This window comes from Rhincodon typus, chromosome 7 (genome assembly GCF_021869965.1).
Source record: "Rhincodon typus isolate 14 chromosome 7, sRhiTyp1.1, whole genome shotgun sequence".
In the NCBI taxonomy this organism is placed as follows: domain Eukaryota; kingdom Metazoa; phylum Chordata; class Chondrichthyes; order Orectolobiformes; family Rhincodontidae; genus Rhincodon; species Rhincodon typus.
The window spans coordinates 22,471,034-22,491,025 of NC_063338.1; the positions used below are offsets into that span (position 1 = coordinate 22,471,034).

At 38.9% G+C, this 19,992-nt stretch overlaps 2 protein-coding genes across 2 annotated transcripts in view; both read right to left on the reverse strand.

Annotated features, from left to right (window-relative positions):
• LOC109937504 (collagen alpha-3(VI) chain-like) overlaps nt 1-19,992 on the reverse strand; it is a 747,545-nt gene that overhangs the window by 224,962 nt on the left and 502,591 nt on the right. The window lies entirely within an intron of this gene.
• LOC125483512 (collagen alpha-3(VI) chain-like) overlaps nt 1-19,992 on the reverse strand; it is a 53,696-nt gene that overhangs the window by 3,140 nt on the left and 30,564 nt on the right. The window contains exons 7-8 of the mRNA XM_048599147.1: nt 16,498-17,136; nt 12,364-12,942 (exon numbers count right to left, since the gene is read on the reverse strand). Of these exons, the coding sequence (XP_048455104.1) occupies nt 12,364-12,942; nt 16,498-17,136 (1,218 nt within the window). The remainder of the gene's footprint in view (nt 1-12,363; nt 12,943-16,497; nt 17,137-19,992) is intronic.

Consider the following 19,992-nt stretch of genomic DNA (forward strand, 5'->3'; position numbering starts at 1 on the left):
AATTAATAGTTAGAATTACAAGTTGACAAGTCCCAGGTCCTGAAGGGTTTCATCCTAGGGTCTTAAAAGAAGTAGCCAGTATAATAGTTAATGCATTGGTTTTAATTTTCCAAAACTTGTTAGTTTCAGGGAAAGTTTTTTTTTCCGATGGGAAAAACAGCTGATGTAACTCCTTTGGTCAAAAAGAGAGGGAGGCAGAAATCAGGATATGATGAGCTGAGCATTTGTCATGGGAAAAATGTTAGAAACTATTATTAAGTACATTATAACAGAGTTTGGAAATGTTCAAAGTAATGAGGCAAAGCCAGCATGGTTATGTCAAAGGCAAATCATATTTAACTAATTTACTGGAGTTCTTTGAAGAAGTAAATAGAGCTGTGGATAAAGAGGAACTAATGGATGTATTGGACTTAAACTTCCAGAAGGCATTTGATGAGGTTCACATCCAAGGTCATTGTGGGAAATAAAAGTTCATGGTGTTGGGAATAACATTGGCATGGATAGCAGACTGGCTCACTAACAGGAAGCAGAGAGTAGGAATAAGTGGATCTTTTTCAGGCTGATGGGATCTCATGAATGGAGGGCCACAGGGGTCAGTAATGGAGCCTCAACTCTTTACAAATTATATAAATGATTTCGATGAAGGATCAAAGGTATGAGAGGTAAATTTGCTAATGCAATAAAATAGGTTAGAAAGTGAGTTGTGAAGAGGACTTAAATAGCCTACAAAGGGTAGAGAAAGGTTAAGTGAGTGGACAAAGATCTGGCAAATAGAGTACAATGTGGAAAAGTGGGAAATTGACTGTTGTGGCAGAAAATAAAGCAAAAAGTATATTATCTAAATGGTGAGGGGTTGCAGAGCTCTGAGATGCAAAGAAATCTGGGTGTCCTAACACATGGATCACAGAAAGTTAGTATGCCGGTACAGCAAGTAAGCAAGAAAGCTAATAGAATGTTATGTTTATTGTGAAAAAAATTAAATGCAAGGGTAGGGAGCTTAAGTTTCAGTTGTACAAGGCACTGGTGAGACATCATCTGGAGGATTATGTCCAACAGTGGTCAGTATTCATTGAAGGATATTAATGCCTTGGAAGCAGTTCAGAGAAGGTTTACTGCCTGGAATGAGTGGATTGCCTTATGAGGGAAGGCTGGAAAGGGTAGGCCTGTATCCTCTGGAGTTTAGAAGTCAGGGTGAAACTTATAAGAACCTGAGAGGACTTGACTATGTAGATTTTGAAAGGATGAGGAAACGTTTTTTTCTCTCGGAGGGTTGTGAATTCCCTTCCTAAAAAGGCAGTGAATGTAGAATCTTTAAATATTTTTAATATGGAAATAGATGGTACCTTGATTACCAAGGTGATGAAAGATTATCAGGGATACGTGGGAATGTAGGGTTGAAGTTAAAATGGGGTCAGCCATGGAGCAGGCTTAAAGGGCTGGGCAGCTGATTCTTGTTCGTACGTTTGTAACGCTCAGCTTTGAAGTGCCGTCTCTTTGATGATGAAGCCTTGGCACCATCCACTGCTAGCTTTGGCATTGTTGAGGCTGCCAGGTGACCATGACATTTTCAGGCTGTTCTCAATTGGATGGCAGCCCTGGCAATAGCAGCAGCCTGTTACATTGCCACTGCCAGCAATGGCACCCAAGAATCCCATATGCCCCCTGGTGCAGGGTTGTCTCCTACTTTCAGCCCTACAAGATGATCTGACCATCAGTTTGTCATTGAGTTTGAGACAGTTAAATGTATTTCTGGAGGGAGAATAGAATGAACGATATCATAACAAGGTGGCAGATCAGTTAAACCAACAAAAGGGCACTTTCCTGCTTCAGAATGTTACCATAAATTTCCTTCTTTTTTTCTTGACATTAGCAATTTCCTTTTTCTCTCTTAACATTAGCGTGTTAAGCTCGTGGGTTATTTTAGTTCATGGTCTGGATGAGTTATAGCTGCTATCTTTGAAGTTGGCAGTTGGCTATTATTTAAGTAACATCAAAACTGTATCCCTCCTCCCCCATTCCTTTCAAGGAATACATCCCTAATTCAGTGAGAGGCCCTTTCACTGGCTTTAATTAAAGAGACTGGCCTGTTACAGTCATTCCAATACTGTATAGCCATGGACAAGGATTTCAAAGAAACATTTCTAATACTAACATACAAAACCCCTACGGATAAGACCAGCTGTGGTTCTTTACTGCTGGCATTGACGATAGTGTTTTTAACCAATTCACACCCCCACCACTTTCTCTCATGAGGAAGAATCTTTACCAGCTATTGCTGAAGATGTGTCAACCACATAAGAACAATAAGAGTTATCAGGACAACCTACATGATAATTGCCTTAATTAGCTAAAGCATAGAGGTAAAGTAAATTAGCCCAAACTCCATGTACTTTAATGTTGTTTACTAACTTCCTGTGTGGAACTTTATCAAAAGCCTTCTGAAAATCCAAATACACTACGTCCACTGGTTCTGCCTTATTTCTTTCTCTCTTGCTCTTGCTTTCTCTCAAGTGATTCAACACATTACAGGATAAATGAAGGGCTTCTGAATTAAGCTACCTTACCTGTATAGTGGGTGTAATACAGTGCACAGTTCCTTACCTATCCTAGTTGTACCTTTGCAGAGGGACTAGCTTGTAAGTCTATAAAATCAAAGACCATATGCAATAGGAACAGGAGCAGGCCATTTGGGCCCTCAAGCCTTATCCGACATTCAATAGGATTACGGCTGATCTGAAACTCCTCACGTCCACTTTCTTGGTCTTTCCCCAGAACCCTTGATTCCTTTACTAATCAAGAATCTATCTCAACTTTAAATATACATAAGGATTTGACCGCATCAGCTTTCAGTGGCAAGGAGTTCCAAAGACTCATAATCCTGTGAGAGAAGAAATTCCTCCTCATCTCAGTCTTAAATTGACACCCCTTTATTCAGTGACTATGCCGTCTAGTCTGAGACTCTCCCACGAGGGTAATCATCCTCTCAGTACTTAGCGTGTCAAGCCCCTTAAGAATCCTATATGTTTCAATGAGATCACCTCTCATTTTTCTAAACTCCAGTGAGTAGAGTCCCAAACTGTTTAATCTTGGCTCATAAGACAATCTCTCCATACCAGGCATCATCCTAGTGGACCTTCTCTGAACTGCCTCCAATGAAATGATATCTTTCCTTAAATAAGGACTGCTCAGCTCACTTAAGTGAAGATGTATTCCTTCACGGGATGGGAGAGGGGAGGTGTTTTTGATTTTGTTTAAATAATAATGCACTGCCAACTTCAAAGCCAGCAGCTATAACTTATCAAGGCCATGAACTAAAATAGCCCTTGAGCTTAACGCACATATTCATGGAAAAAAGGCAAATGCAAATATCAAGAAACAAAAACTGGAAATTAATGGAAACTTCTATAAGCAAGAAAATGCTCTTTTGATGGTTTAAGCGCATCTTCCACATTCTTATTACTCACAATGTTCCACATGTGGTCTCACCAGCACATTGTACAGTTGTAGTAGGGCTTCCCCACTCTTCTTTTGTCGGTGACAAGAATGATTGATGAGGGATGTTGTCTACATGGACTTTAGTAAAGCATTTGATAAGGTACCTCATAGCAGACTGGTACAAAAGATAGAGTTTCATAGGACCCAGGGTGTGCTGACTAGATGGATACAAAACTGGCTTGGTCATAGAAATCAGAGAGTAGCAGCGGAAGGGTACTTTTCAGAATGGAGATCAGTAACTAGTGATGTTCTGTAGAGATCAGTGCTGGGACCTTCGTTGTTTGAAGTATATATACAAATGATCTGGAGGAAAATGTAAGTAGTTTGATTAATAAGTTTGTGGATGACACCAAAATTGGCAGAGTTGCAGATAACATGGAAGATTGTCAAAGGTTACAGTAGGATAGAGATAGATTGCAGATTTGTGCAGAGAAATGGCAGATGGAGTTTAATCCAGACAAATATAACGTGATGCATTTTGGAAGATCAAATTCAGGTGCAAATTATTCAATGAATGACAGAACCTTTGGAGAATTGACATACAGAGGCATCTGAGTGTACAGGTCCATAGATCGACAAAAGTGGCAATACAGTTGGATAACGTGGTCAAGAAAGAATACAGCATACTTGCCTTCATCGGCCGGGGCATCAGTTGTAAAAGTTGGCAAGTTATGTTACCTCTATTTAGTTAGGCCACATTTGGAATATTGCATGTAATTCTGGTCACTACACTATCAGAAGGACATGGATGCTTCGGACAGGGTGCAGAGAAATTTTACCATGATGCTGTCTGGTGAGGAAGGTTTTAGTTATGAGGTGAGGTTGGATTGTTTTCACTGGAAGGATGGAAGCTGAGGGGCAACTTGATAGAGGTCTACAAAATTATGAAAGGTATAGATAGGTGATAGTCAGAGGGATTTTCCACAGGGTCAACTACAAGACAGTACAGGTTCAAGGTCAGAGGGGGAAAGTTTAGGGGAGAAGTGCAGGGAAAATCTTTCACAGAGAGGATGGTGGATGCCTGGAACACAGTGCCAGTGGAGGTGGTGGAAGCAGGCACATTAGCAACATTTAAGGCGTATCTTGATAGATACATGAATGGGAGGCGAACAGAAGGATAGAAACCATACATGGGCAATAAGTAATGCGTCGTCTGGTTTCCATCTATCCACTCGGGTTAAGACTTCCCTGAAAAACTCTAATAAGTTTGTCAGATGCAATTTGCCTTTCATGAAGCCATGCTGAATCAGCTTGATCAGATTATGACTTTCCAAATATTCTGCTATTGTTGTCTTAATAATTGGCTCCAATATTTTTCCAACAACAGACATGAATGTAATTGTCCCAACTTTGTGAGGTATACTAATTAGAATGGGAAAGCTAATAGGTTTCAGGGAAATTGATATTGGATACAAATGGAATGTTTACGACTCCCAATGTAGGTAGGGCAGGTTATTTTTCTTCTAATATCAGGCAGCGTGCAAACTTGTGTATGAGATCATCTTTGTGGACAAATTAACAGACAAGCCACCTCAAGTAGTTTTATTGGCAGAGTTTTGGATTATTCATTAGGAAGAGCCGTTTAAATTGGCAAGGGGTAAATCCATCGGTCACAGGTGCCGTTAAGAAGTGATCTGTTCATTAGAGACACCAGGTTTCTCAATTCACAAACAGTTAAACATTATCAGCTCGTCGTAATGTTTGAGGCTGCTTCAAGTGTATAATGATTTGTGTTTCCCATGCTGCGTCACAATCATTAGATGAGGGGGTTGGTGGTGGTGTGGGTGCAGATATTTGGAGATGAGAATGGAGTCAGAAAAGTTGAAATCTTTCTTTTCCACTACAAAAATGGTTTTCCTCTTCCTTTCTGACTCCATGCTGTTTTTGTGTGGGCATTTCACAGGTCAGCAAGGCCTTTCCCGATGACCATACACATCTCTCCTGAGGTCAGGGGTGCTATTGTGAGTCGTACAGCAAATTTGAACTTGCTCCTTCCACAAATTTACATTTGCTGGTACAGATTTTGAAGGCTTTAAAAACTCTACCTCATTGGAGAGTCTGTAACAACTGAAGACTGCCTGCAGGTGAGTCAAAAATATACAGGCTTGTACGGAGAATGATAAATGTTGCTATTAGATTTTGTATTGTATTGTAACTGCAGTAATTCATCATAGGCCTCTGTGCTGAAAAAGCTAATTTGGCCAACACATTGATCAGCATTTTCCCAAGTGTTCAGATGCATTAGTGTACTATTCCTTATTTAGAAAGTGGCTCAGTGTGTGTTCAAAACATCTGAACAATATCCTTCCAAATTCCTATCATGTTTTGGCTGCCAGGAGAACTTTACCTTCAAACAAAAAAATTCTTCAGCTGTTGCGAGTTAAAACAAAGACTAAGCATGTGTTCCATGCTATTGATTGAGAGGCAATCTGCTTTGAAATGGAAAGAAACACCACCTTATCTGAAAAAAGATGGAATTACGATAGGCTCCATAGTTTAGATTTCCTGTACTTCTGTTATTATAGTGGAACCTAATATGAATGCTCTGCTATCTTTTCAATGTTCCAGAGCCACTTATATCAGCAAGGCACTGTATTCACAGTTTTACTAAAAGTTTTAAGATGTTATTAAAGGATTAGAGTTCTTTGATGGTGTCAGTGTTTGTTTGATTTTATAACACATTGACACTTTGAGAGTGTTTATATTTTTCTGAATGGCTTTTTGAAGCAACAGTTTTTTTTTCATCACAAAGCACCTTTGAATAAAAGTTCTACTGACTTGTTAAAAGGTTATCATTTTATTGTCCATTCAAAGATATTTTTTGATCTGCTCATAGTGGATACTGTTTGGGCTGCAATGGAAGATACACAGAGAGGCTACCCAATGACTCAGGAAGCATTAAAGGGCATTTAGCAGGCATCACATATATGAGGATGGCTTTGAGGTGGCATAGGTTGTGTAAGGGAATGAGGAGCGAGGTTTTTAGGGCATTAAGAAAATTGTTGACAGCTGTGCTGCAGTCCTTTAGAGCGAAGGCAGCATTCTGAGTAGTTCACCTCTACAAACAAACCATAATACAGTTCATAAAATCTCATTTTGCCTTGTCCATGTCTCTCAGAGGCAAAAATATGACAGGAATTAGATTCGGAAGAAAGAGAAGAAAATTCAGGTGAAAGAGTTTTGAGATATACATTTAAAGGATAGGTTGTCTTGGTTGCAGTCATGATTCAATAATAGGTTTACATGAATTAATGAACCATATAGCAGAAATGTTGCGGATGAGATCATTAGTAATGGGAATGTTATAAATTATAGAATAGTTAGATACTGATGACAGAATTAAGATTGTACAAATTCAATAAATACACTGTATAATATCTGAGATTTTGTTGCTAGTGAAATGCTTTTTTTTTTCGCTGTCCACTGCATCTTTTTTAAAAAATGGGATTTCTTATTATGACTCACTTTTTCCTTTGACAACTCAAAAAACAGCCATGATAAACACACAACAGTCCAAGAGTGTTTCCTGCTGTTTATCAAACCCTCGGTGGATTTTGCATTTGTTTAAAAGAAAAAAAATCTGGTGAGTCCTGCCAGAAAAACAAATCATACAATTGAATTGAATGAGAAACCTATTGTCCTGAAGTTATCTATCACAAAAGTGGAATCTTGGAGCAGAATTTTGAATTTTGTTTCTGAAGGTTTAACTTGTTAATATTAATAGCTTGCACAGCAAGCTATCTTTACCTTCAAGTTTCTTCCACATCATAATTAGCTAATGGACAATGAGAAACCTGCCAGTCATCAACACTTTTGGCCCTGTACCTATATGCCTAAACGTAGGTTATGTGACTTACTGAGTCCTTTGGAGACACACTACTTTTCATTGAAAGAATAGTTATTTGAAGGGTTTGTCCTGTTCTTTGTCTTTTATTAGGAGTCAGTTGTATTACACTTTCAGATTAGTTTGTGTTTAGTATCATCAGCAGGGTTTAGTTATTCTAGTTTGTGTATCAATTCAGCCCAGACAAAAGGGATATATGTGAGTGTGTGTGTGTGTGTGTGTTTGTAAGCATGTGTGTGTGCACGCCAGCACAACTGCATGTGTGTGTGTGTGTGTGTGTGCGCGCGCACGCGTGTGTGTGTGTGCGTGTGTGTGCGTGTTTGTAAGCATGTGTGTGTGCACGCCAGCACAACTGCATGTGTGTGTGTGTATGTGTGTGTGTGGTCCAATTGTCTGGTTCCAAAGATCAGGCTTTCTTCACCAACCTCCCATCCGATTTCAATGAAATATCAATCTCATTCCCTCTTGAAATAAACTTGGCTTGTATCAGGGCACAGTTGTAGTGCCAAAGTTTTGCAACTTGAAGCATAAGAGCGTACTTGGTCAGATCAGCAGTCTAAGTAGAACATAAGTAGCGATCCAGAATAAGTTCCTTAACTAACCTTTGAGGGCATTGAATTACTCAGTGGTAAACATAATCACTGTTGTACCTGTATTACAGATATGTCCTAACTGAAATTAGTGAATTAATTACAAATGTTTTCATATCTGACATTATGCAGTTCTAATCTCTAAAACCAGCTGACCCATTACAGCATCTAAAACTCATTGTATTTTGAGATATATGATGGTTTCGAAATATTACAAATGTGTTTGAGACAGGCTACATTATACAACATGAAATGAGTACGTTCAATGAACACTTTCAAAATAACTGTTATGTTGCAGATTTCAGTATTGAATCCATGTGGTTCAAGTCACAAATCAATTTCTAGACATAAATATACATTCACTGAGTTTTATGTGACTTTTCTTTTAGAAGAACACCAGCTGGAAAACCAGCTGTTTGCAATAATTATTGACATTGACAGGATGATCTTGCGTCACATAACATGTGGTTGCAAGATAAAGGCTAAAACACAGGGTTCATTCTGGTGTTGTACCTGCACAAATTTAGAAGTAATTACTATTAGGTTTTTATTCTTGTTTTCTAACGTAGAATCCCTTTCTGTAACTGTGTCAGTCATGGCCCATTTGGTGGTCCAATTGCTTCTGAATCATAAGGTTCTTAGGAAATGCAGTTTTACAGATGAAATATTCAAACCTCAACCCCATCTACCTGCTCGGTGAATGTTAGAGGGCATTATCTCAAAGCGAAGCAAGAACATTACCCCACAAAGATCTGACTGATGTTTATCCCTCAGTCAATTGCACGCAGCAGCTTATCTGATCATTGCTACAATTTTGATTGTGGGAGTTTAATGAATGCAATAGCTGTCATGATCACACTTTAAAAAGTAGTTCATTGGCTGTAAAGCATTTTGAGGCTTCTGCTGGTCACAAAAATTATTGTGTAAATGCAAGTCTTCTTATATTCTCAATGTGTTGAAATGAAAACCTGATGTTGTATCTCCTAATTTGATTGACTCTCTTTCAGTAACATGGAATTGTTACTGTAATTGGTTTCTTCCTGTTGCATTCAGAAGTCTAGTCTTCCTTTTGCAACGATCTAATCAAGAGAGTATGCGAGGCATCAAAGCAACAAAGGTTTGGAGTCGATGAATGGAAAGTCTTTATGGCTGATTGGACTCATCAGTCAGGAAACACGTAGATATAGCAGAAGATACAGCAAATGACCAGATAGCAAAAGGAAAACGCAGCCGAACAGGAAAATATCAGGCAATTTCGGGTCAATGCTATTCATCTGAGCGTGCTGTGGAAGGGATCACCACTTAATTTGGCTTCTACAGCCACAACAGATGATGTTCAATCGAGAAATGACATTCGTACTGGTATAATCCATCATCTTCAAAGTAGAAGGTCTAACATTCCTGCTTGTTGGCAGTGCAGCAGATGATTTTACACTGAAGCCAATGCTTGTCTCTCATTCAGGGCAGTGAAGGGCAATTTGAGGATTAAGTTATCGTGTGAAGGGCAAACAACAAGTTGTGGGTAAACCAAACAATTTTGAAATTGGTTTATATCCTAAATTTGCTTACCGATTATTGTCAAGGATTTTTATTTTAGTTAATAATCTCATCAAAAAAATCTTTGACTCACCTGGACAATGCTCCTTGGTCATTCTATGGCTCTTGAATGACATCAGTGAAAATGACAAGGTGATCTACCCTAGCACCTTCCTCTTTGTTTTTTTTATCCTATGGATCAAGGACGAATTGCAAGGTCCATTATCAAAGAAGAATTTTTGGACAGGCCATCGGGGAAACTTAAGGTGATCATGCTCCTACCCAAAAGGAGTTTTGAACAAATATAAGATTCTTAAGATAATTAATCATCTCTATGAGGTTACCTCACCCACCACAAATGGTGTGTGATAGAAGTTGTGGTCAGGCTGTGTTAGAGTTGATGGCACTCTGGAACATATTGAGAAAATCCATGAGGTGAGTGTAGGAATGGGCAAGTAAATTGGATGAATTAAATACCAAGGATGTTACAGAATTGTGTGTCTCCTTTGCAGAGATTTGTCTACCAAGGGACTAAAATAAATAGAACAGAAGGTTGTAGGGGAGAGAGATGACGAGGAGTAAGGTGAACAACCAGCCAGCTAACACTTTCAACTGATGGCCACATGATGATGCCATGAAAAAGCTTGAAGACGCAATAGCCATCCTCTATGATGAAGATCCGAGCAAAGAGAACAGTTCAAGAGTGAACAGAAGGGCCAACAATGCAGTCAATTATTATAGGGAGTTCTACGGAGAGAAAGTAAGAAGAAATGGCTGCTGGAAAGATTAGTTTCAATGTCTACTGCAAAGAACCCTTCAAAGGATGCTGCAAAGTGTCTTTAAGCTCTCCTCGTAGAAAACTTTCCAGTAGCCCTCCAAAAGTTCTTTTCAACTTCCAGTGAACCCACCTCTACAACCTCTCATCTGTATGTGAGGCTTCGTAAATTCCTAAATTTCCCACATTAGGATCAATTTATTATTGATATTTTCTAAGTTCCCTTAATTTTAAAATCTAAATGTGGACTTGTGGGCATGGCGATAGCAAACCTATTTCTGCGCCAAAAGATCTGGATCTGAATCCCATGCCAGGACTTGTTGGTCATGGAAGGTAGGTTCCTGGAGTGGTCGGACAGGTTTATTATTAGCCTGTAAATCCTTCCATCATGTCCGATGGCAGGTGAGAATAGTAGGAGAGACTGCTGATCAACCAGATTGGCCTACTGCAGGAGGCAAACAGTTGCAGTACATTGTGTATAAGCATGGACAAATCTAATGGAAGCCCAGGGCACAACTCTCATAAGCAAGGCCAGGAGAAAAGATTGACAAGCAGAATATGTATGGAAATTATGAGGCCAATGGTGGCAAGGTGATATAAGTGGACCAGTAACCCAAAAGCCCAGTCTAATGAGCATATAAGGCTCAGGTTATATAGGATACTAAAGGGGATCATCATTATATAAGACTCTAAAGGGGATTGACAAAGTAGATGTGATGTGATTGTTTCCCCCTTGTGGGTCAATTTTGACGAGAGATTCTGATTTTAGACTGATGGGTGACATATTTAAAACAGACATGAGGAGGAATTAATTCTCTTAAAGGGTTGTGAATCTGTGGAATTCACTGCTCCAGATGTGGTGGATTCTAAGGCATTGAATAAATTTATGGAGGAGATAGATTTTTAATTAGTAATGCAATGAAGGGTAATGGGGAGCTGGCAGAAATGTAGAGTTGAGGCCGGAATGAGATCTGCCATGATCATATTAAACGACACAGCAGGCTTGAAGGGCTGAATGGTCTACTCCCGCTCCTAATTCTAATGCTTTAAAGCTCTGATTACGTGGGCTTAAATCCTACCATGGCAGATTGTGGAATTTAAATTCAATTAATTAAATCTGGAAGTAAAAGCCAGTGTCAGTAATGGCAGCCATGAAATCACTATTTGAAAAACCCATCTGGGACACTGATGCCCTTTATTAAGGCAGGACTTACATGTGAAACCAGATCCATGTATTTTAGGTGACTCTTGACTGTCCTTTGAAATAGTACAGCAAGCTACTCTGTTCGTGAGAAGTTAGGGACGGGCAAGCAAATAGTGGCATTGTCAGTGCCATCAACATCTCATGAAAATATTTAAAAATGTATATTCTAAAAGTCTTCCCCCAGGAATGTAACCCTGCTTATAATATCTCATCTATGTTTGACATTTTTTTTTTCTGGTAACCAACTAATGCTGTTAAGCGAAGATTTTTGTGCTATTTGCTTTGACTTCTTTCCTTCTCCATTCTCTAATTGTTTTCCTTGTGTATACGTTATTGGAGGTGTGGAGAAAATTGTAATTGAGACTACAATCAAATCAGCCACGACATTATTGCACAAAGTCAGAAATCACACGACACCAAGTTATAGCCCAACACTCCTCCTTCAGGTGTTAGGAGTGATGCTCCGACAGCTTGTGTTTTCTACTAAACCTGTTGGACTATAACCTGGTGTCATGTGATTTCTGACCTTATCCACCCCAGTCCAACACCGGCACCTCCACATCATGATATTATTGAATGGTGGATCAGGCTGGAGAAGCAGAATGGCCTAATGATGCTCCTAATTCATAAGTTTGTATGTTAGTATGTTCCACTTTTGTTGCTGACGTGTACTTACGGATCTTGGCCTAGATTTTTTAATGATAATTATTGTACAACTCAAGAATGTCCAATTTGTACCCGCAAACTATTACATTCTCATCATTTGTGCTATGACTTAGGAATGATTTTACAATGCACTGTGTACTCGATTCTGCCTTTTCCGTCAGTTTTAAACATACATCCTTGCTTATTCGATACTTTGAAAATTCTTTTCTGTTTCTATCAGCAAATTGTTAAGGCATTGCTAAATGATCCTTACCGTCAAGTGATTCAAGAGAAACTGATTTCAATATCGATGTCAACTGCTGTTGGATTTGTGGTACAGTCTGAAAGGTTTTTTGTATAAAAATGAAATCAGGAGAATACACTAGCTGTTGTAGCTCTGCAGGATGGACAGCCTTGGCTCCGATAACAATGGGCACAATACCAGCTTGCTTTACTGCATGTGCTGCCTGTCCAACATCATCCCTGGACTTTCCAGCAGTGATTAGCACCAGAATCTGTGTAGCTCCCATATCTTGTCTGCTCCCAGCAGATGCGGTAAAGACATTTCTTGTAACATAGTTCAGTGCTGCACCAGTGTTGAGGACTCTTCCTGTTTTCCGTCTGAGCTGTGCTGCTGCAGCCAAAACCTCATCTTTACTTGCATAAGTATTAAGTCCAAATTCAGTTTTTGAGTCATGACTATATTGCACCATAGCAACTTGATCTTTGTCAGGGCCAATATCAAGTTCCTGGATTACTTTAACCAGAAATGCACGAACTAGAGGGAATGCTTTACCCATTCCAAGCGTGCCATCAATAAGGAAGACAATATCTCTTTGCCTTGCTGCAGGAGCTAAATAGAAATATAAGGAAAGAGCAGAAAATCATAATTTATATAATACAGCAAAAGGTATTATGCTAACATAACATCTTTAGCACAACAAAACATCCCAAAGCACTTCACCAGAGCACAGTCAGACCAGAAATATTTTAAACAAGGTCCTTTTTAAAAGTTCAATGAGAGGTGGAGAGGTCTAGGGAGGAAATTCCAGAGGTTCTGTCTCAATTCCAGAAGGCGAGGCTAAAAATAGAGCAACAAAGGAAGTACTGAATGCATAAGGTCAGAGTTAGAGAAGTACAGGGCTCTCAGAGGATGGTAGATCTGGAGAAGTTTACACATGTATGGAGGTATGAAGCTATAAAGGGATTTCAACAGCGAAATTAGAATTTTAAAGTGAACATTGTAGTGAGCTCAGGATGATGGATTAGCTCAAGGTTACAGAGCATGGAAGTTGGTTTTGTGGTTGCTAAAATTCAAGACATTTCTCTTTCTACCCCAATAGTTATTTAATTAGCATGTTAGTTGCTATTTCTTACCATTTCACCATCATATTGAATTTACACATAACTTAGAGAAGAATAAACCAGCTCTTAGCCTCTAAACCTTTATTATGCAATTACCAGTTAGAGAGGTTACCAATGTTCTAAATTTTCTTCTCAAATTTAAACTACAATTCCATGTACAGTAGCAAGTACCTAATATAATGATATTCTATATGTTTGGATGAAATTTCTGGGGGGATATATTTAGACTCAGGAACTGATTATTAGAGTGTACAGTGAAATGGGATATGTACATTTTCAAATAATTCCCTGTTCAATCATTTAATTACGGATAATTGTAATTAGCAATTTGTGGAAGTCTTTCAGTGTTGAAATAAATTTAGAAACATGTGGAATCTGTTGTGACTTTGATGTCGTTACACCTTTTTTGGCACCAACAACAATGGTCATTATATCATGATTCATTGTATCAGTTAATCTCCAAACATCAAGGGTCCAGAGCCGAAACATCAGCTTTCCTGCTCCTCTGATGCTGCCTGGCCTGCTGTGTTCATCCAGCTCTACGCCTTGTTATCTCAACATCATTCACTGATTTCCCAGCAATGATGACAGCAAAATTAACGACACTACGTTTGAGTCCAGTTTGTTCATAATATAGTTCCATGCACTAACAGTGTTTTGGGATCTCTTTGTTTTTACTTGTAACTTTGTTTAAAAAATTGTTCAAAATCTCATCTTCTGTTAAGAATATACTGAAACCAAATTCAGTTGTTGAATTGAAATGATAGCGTACCACAACAATCTGATCTTTGACCCAAAATCGAGCTGCTGAATTATTTAAGGAGCTTAAATAATACTTACTGTTAATTACTGTTTAGTTACTATTTCATTCTGCCTGTTGCTATAATATTTTTTGTTACTCATTCATAGAATTTGGGTGATACTAGCTGGTGCAGCATTTATTGCTCATTCCTGATTGTCCTGGAGAAGGCGATGACGGTGAGCCACCTTCATGCATCTTCACAAGTCCTACACACGTTTAGTGTTTTCTAATTGCAAATGTTTGCACAGACTTGACCTGGGCAGCAGGCACTTGAGGTTTATTTAGAAACAAAAACAGAAATTGCTTTAAAAGATCAGCAGGTCTGGCAGCATCAGTGGAGAAAAATCCGATTTAACGTTTCAGATTGAGCGACCTTTCTTCAGAACTGATGGTAGCTAGGAAAGTATCATTTATATGCAGAAGATAGGGTGGGGGGAAGAAGTAAGGAGTAAATGATTGGTGGGGATAGAGCCCAAAGAGAGAGAACAGTTGGACAGAAAAAGGAGTGGATAACAATCTGGCTAACAGGGTAAGTAGCTACTAATGGGGACTGTCAGTGGCTAACAATGGGTTATGTGTAATACCAGACTATGTGATAACAAGACTTGGTGTGTGGGGGTTGTGGTAAGGACAGTGGAGAGCTCAAGCCTTCTGCATATAAATCGACATTTTCCTAGTTACCATCAGTTCTGAGGAAGAGTCACTAGAGGCGAAACGTTAACTCTGATTTCTCTTCACTGCCAGACCTGCTTTGCTTTTCCATCAATTTCTGTTTTTGTTTCTGATTTAAAGCATCCACATTTCTTTTGGCTTTTACTTAAGGTTTATCTACTGACTCTAAGACTTATTAACAAACCACATCTGGCTTCACTAATAAGTAGTCCCCTTGAAATTCATTATAATTGAGAGAATCAAAAGAGGCCATCAGAGTATGACACTCTGCTGGAAAAGGGAGAAGCAGTAAGACGAGAAGGGTTCTCAGCTGTATGCCGCCTCCAGCCATGGATGTTGACAGATTAATTTGCCTTTATGAACCTCTCAGACTAACAATATTTGTGACACCTGTACTCCAGTAAGGATGTCTTCACTGAAATCTGCTACATTCTGCAGCAACAATTGCAACTGCAGTTGCAATAAACTGTGGCAATAAACGTTTATGTGCCCTGCAGTTTGGAACTGAAGATACGCACATTATCATTTGTAGTTAGTCATCCACTGTTGTGTAAGAGAGGTCATTGAGCTTCTCTCTTCTTGAAGACAACCAACTATATTCTATTCTCTCCTATCAGCAGAGAATGCACAATGTTTCACGAGGAATGCCGATCTCCCCACTCACTATATGCATATTTCTCTGTGGGCGCTATCTATTAACTCTATCCTGAACCAAAATTGGAAGTCATTCCATTTCCTCAATCTCCAACTGATTTCTGAGCATGCTCAGTGAATTATGTAGGTCAATGCCTTAGTATTCTGACTGCAGCCATGAAGTCTTCAGCGCCAGCCCTGTTTGAGCCACCAAGACAAAGCAAAAATGTGAGTAATAAGTGACAGTGGAGTTGACAACACTCATGATGATCCTGGTGTGCAATCCATAATCACATGTGCATGTCAAAGCATTGACACATCAAATCAGCATTTCTGTAATGCAACACAGCAGGCCAAACAGCAGATGGGCACTACCCTTGACATCCCTATCGACATGTTCACAAAGCAATGGAATTGGAAAGAAAAGAGCCTAACAACGCCCAAGAGAAGTTTCCTGTTATTCAGCAAATTCAAGTAACAATTTTGCTCTGCAATAGGCAATGATTATTCATGATGGATAACAGTACCAACAGTCCTTGGTTTCTTCTGTTACCATTTCCTGCTCAACCAAGGAAGCTTGAAATTGACAGCCTTAAATGGAAAAGTTGCTTCCCAGGATTAAAAATTCATTGAGAGACAGAAGTGAGCTAAAATAGTGATTGTTAAAGGGAAATAAAGTGATTTATAGACAACAAGGCAGACAACATTACACCAGGAAAAACACAAGCGTGTGTTAGGAGGATACAGATGAGTGCTGCGCTGCCACTCTGTGAGATATGGTGGCCTGCCTATAAGAGATTACTCTTGATGTTTCAGGATTTATGGATGCCCATAAATGTCCAACTAATCTCGTATAATCTTCTTTATGGCAGATTAAACACCCTATGGATTAGAGAAATGCACTGATAAGTAAATCACAAAACCCAGTTTGTGTACCTTCTTCACTTGTAATCATTGATTCGCCAGCAATTACAATTGACTCTTTAATTGTTACAGTTGGAGCAGTTAGTGTTGACAATGGTGTCATCAACCTTTCCTGTACATGGGGTAGATTTTGGAATTCCTTTACACTAAAAACTAAACTGGGGTCAGTTGCAATTTCTTGTAGCTGTGCTTCATCTGCATTTCTTATTGCGACAGCAAAGGTTGTTATGGCAGCTCGCTTTAGTTTATCTGCGTACGGTTTAACAGCATCCGTTGATCTACCGCCAGTGAACAACACCAGAAACTGAGGAACTCCTTGCTCTTTTCTGCTTCCTGCATGATCAGTAAAGTGGTTCCTGAAGACAAAGTCCAGTGCTGTGCCAATATTAAGCATTGTGCCACCTTTCAATTGGAGTCCTTTGACATGGCGCAGAATGTCAGCTTTTGACGAGTAGGTGTTAAGATAGAATTCCGTTTCTGCATTGTGACTGAACTGTGCCAGACCCACTCTCACTCGGTCACTTCCAATATTGAGATTCTCAACTATATTTCTGATGAAATCATGCACAAGAGGTAAATTTGTGTTTCCAACATTCTCTGATCCATCTATAAGGAACACAATATCTCTCTTGTTCATTTCCTCAGGTGAAACTGCAAAAGAATATAAGTACAATTAGCAGCATGTAAGAACTGATAGCCATTATATACAATGAGTTGAATGTTTTGTTCTTGTTGTGATAGATACATATCACATCAGGTGCCACTAATTCAATAAATAAAGAATTGTACAACAGACAGGGTGACAATAAATGAAACCATAGAATCATGGAATGCTCACACATAGAAGGAGACAATTTGTCCCATCAAGTATGCAGGTTCCCCTTAAGAGCAGTTTTGCCAGATGCATTCCCCAATCCTTTCCCTATAATCAGAGATAGCAAGAACTGCAGATGCTGGAGTATTGTTTTTACCTTCCTTCTGACAGCCATTCAATTTTATTTAAAAAATCATATTGAATTTGCCTCTATCACTCTCAAATATTGCATCTGGGTCCCAACCACATGCTACACAAAACATTTTCCTCAGATCATCTTTGGTTCTTGAAACCTGAGACTTCTTGTTGTCAAACATTCTGTGGAAAATTTCTCCCTCTCTATTAACTGGAACTCTCATAATTTTAACACCTCAGTCAAATCTTTTCTCAACTTTATTTTTATCCAACAGAAGAACAACCCCATCTCTAACCACAGAAGGTGCAACATTGCCCCTTCACCTCTTCCCTGCTCACATCCAAGGGCCTAAACAGTCTTTCCAGCATTTCACCTGTATGTTAAGTTACATTTGCCACATGTCTGCTCATTCCACGAAGCTCTTAAAGTCTAGAAGTCAATCATTACCTCTCCACAGCTCTCAATTATTTCAAGTTTTGCCATCCGCAAGTTTTGAAACTGTAACCTGTACATCCAAGCCAAAGTCATGAATAAATAAGATGAAAAGCAGCATTTGTCTTCAATGGCTATGACGAGACAGGCAATGCCCGTTGGGACTTGATTTCAAATTTAAATATTGTTAACATCGAGTACGAACCCTATTGGGAATGCCATTGCATATGTTCCTCCAGCTTGGAAAAATAAAACAACCATGCATCGCCACTGTATCTCTGTCACTCAGACCACTTTTGTATCTATACTGCTCCTGTCTTTTTATTGAGCTGACAGCCAATTACGTCAAAAGCTTTTGGAAGCCCACACCAATCACATTATCATCATCTTTGTTCCATTCTTTGTCATCCACAATCTATAGGAAATTTAACAATGTCTATTTGTCGATATCATTTCTCATTTGTAAAAAGAAAGCTGAAATAAATCAACAAAATTAGATCCAGAGCAGTCAATCCAGGAGGGAAAAGTAGTGGATCAAGGAAACGTGTGTGGACTTTCATTTAAAAGGCTGCCTCAAATGTTTTTCAATTGGCCTCTGACCCTGCAGCTCAAAGCATACCGGTGACATGGGAGAAATGTTGATTTATTTCCAATCTTAAATAAACCCTTCTCAGATCAGCACATTCATGTTATACGAGGTTAGTGCATTTTCAGTCCAGCAACTTTGGTATCAAAATAGAGTCGTAATATTACCTTCATAGCATCATTGTAACTGTTTCAATTCTCACAAAATAAAATCTTTGCGGCCTGTCTAAGCAGGATAATACATTTAACCTAAGATCATTCAGCAAAGATTAGACTTTGACCGCCTTTGTCTGAATTGATATTTGAAACCAGATTGATGACAAGCTGATGACCTTAGCTGACAACATTTGTATGAATAAGCAAATTAAAGCATTTTTCCAGACAAACGTATGATATTTCAGATCTGAGGGTATGACAAAAGTATTAAGTAAGCTTTTTGCATCCATCTACAGAAAGGAGTTGGATGATGTAAAGTTAACACTAAAAGTGGAAAGGAAAGTTATGGCCAAGATAGTTATATAGAGAGAAGTTTTGCTGACTGAGTTAGCATTATTGAAAATTGGTAAATCAATGGACCAGATGGAACATATTTTAAGTTGCTGCAAGATGCATAATATGGAAATTGCAGAGCCATTGGCCAAAAATATTCAATGATTGTTGGTGAATGAATAATGTCAGAGGATTTGACAATTCCAAATTTTAAACCAATACTCAAGAAAGAGCCAGGAAAAAAAGAACAGAAACTAAGGGCTACTATCAGCTTAACGTTGGTGATTGGGAAGTTACAGAAACCATTCTCAAAGATGTAATTAACTTTAATTTGGAATGGCATAGGTTAGTCAAAGGGATCCAATATGGATTCCCGAAAGATAATTCAGGATTTTTAGTTTGATTGAATCCTTAAGGGGTATATAACAATGATAAGATATTCTGGACATGTCTTTTTAATTCAGGGTAAAACCCTAACCCTAACCCTAACCCTAACCCTATCGCAGGGATACTTCATTCAGGTAGTTAATTACCATAGACAAGCTCAGACAGTGTTGCTAGATAATGCTGTAAGAAGTTCATGGTTGAGTTCACTACGTTAGTCTCTGATTCTCCAAAACTCTGAGAAAGCTGATTAAGGTTTTTAGGATCAAGATTAGTTAATTGGCACTTCTACTGAGAAACAAATCTAATGTGATTCACACAGGGATGAACGCAGAGGTAGCCATTTTTGAGATTAGGTTTCAGGATTTCTTAGAATTTCACTGAATACAATTATTAGCAGGTTGCTGCTGCTTGGCTTAGTGGACTACCACAGCCAGATGTGGGAGGGCAATAGCCTCCAGTCAAAGAGACACATCCCACAGCCATTTAAGGAATCCAGGAGATTTATACTCTTGCAGTCAGAGGGGAAGAATCATCAGGACGGTCTTTACCATACTCGTGAATTTAGGAAATTCTTTGAAAACAAAGGGAAACACCTAAAGACAATCATTCGCTGAAGTAGGGAACCATAAAAAATATGAGCAGAATTAATTTGGCTCCTCATCTG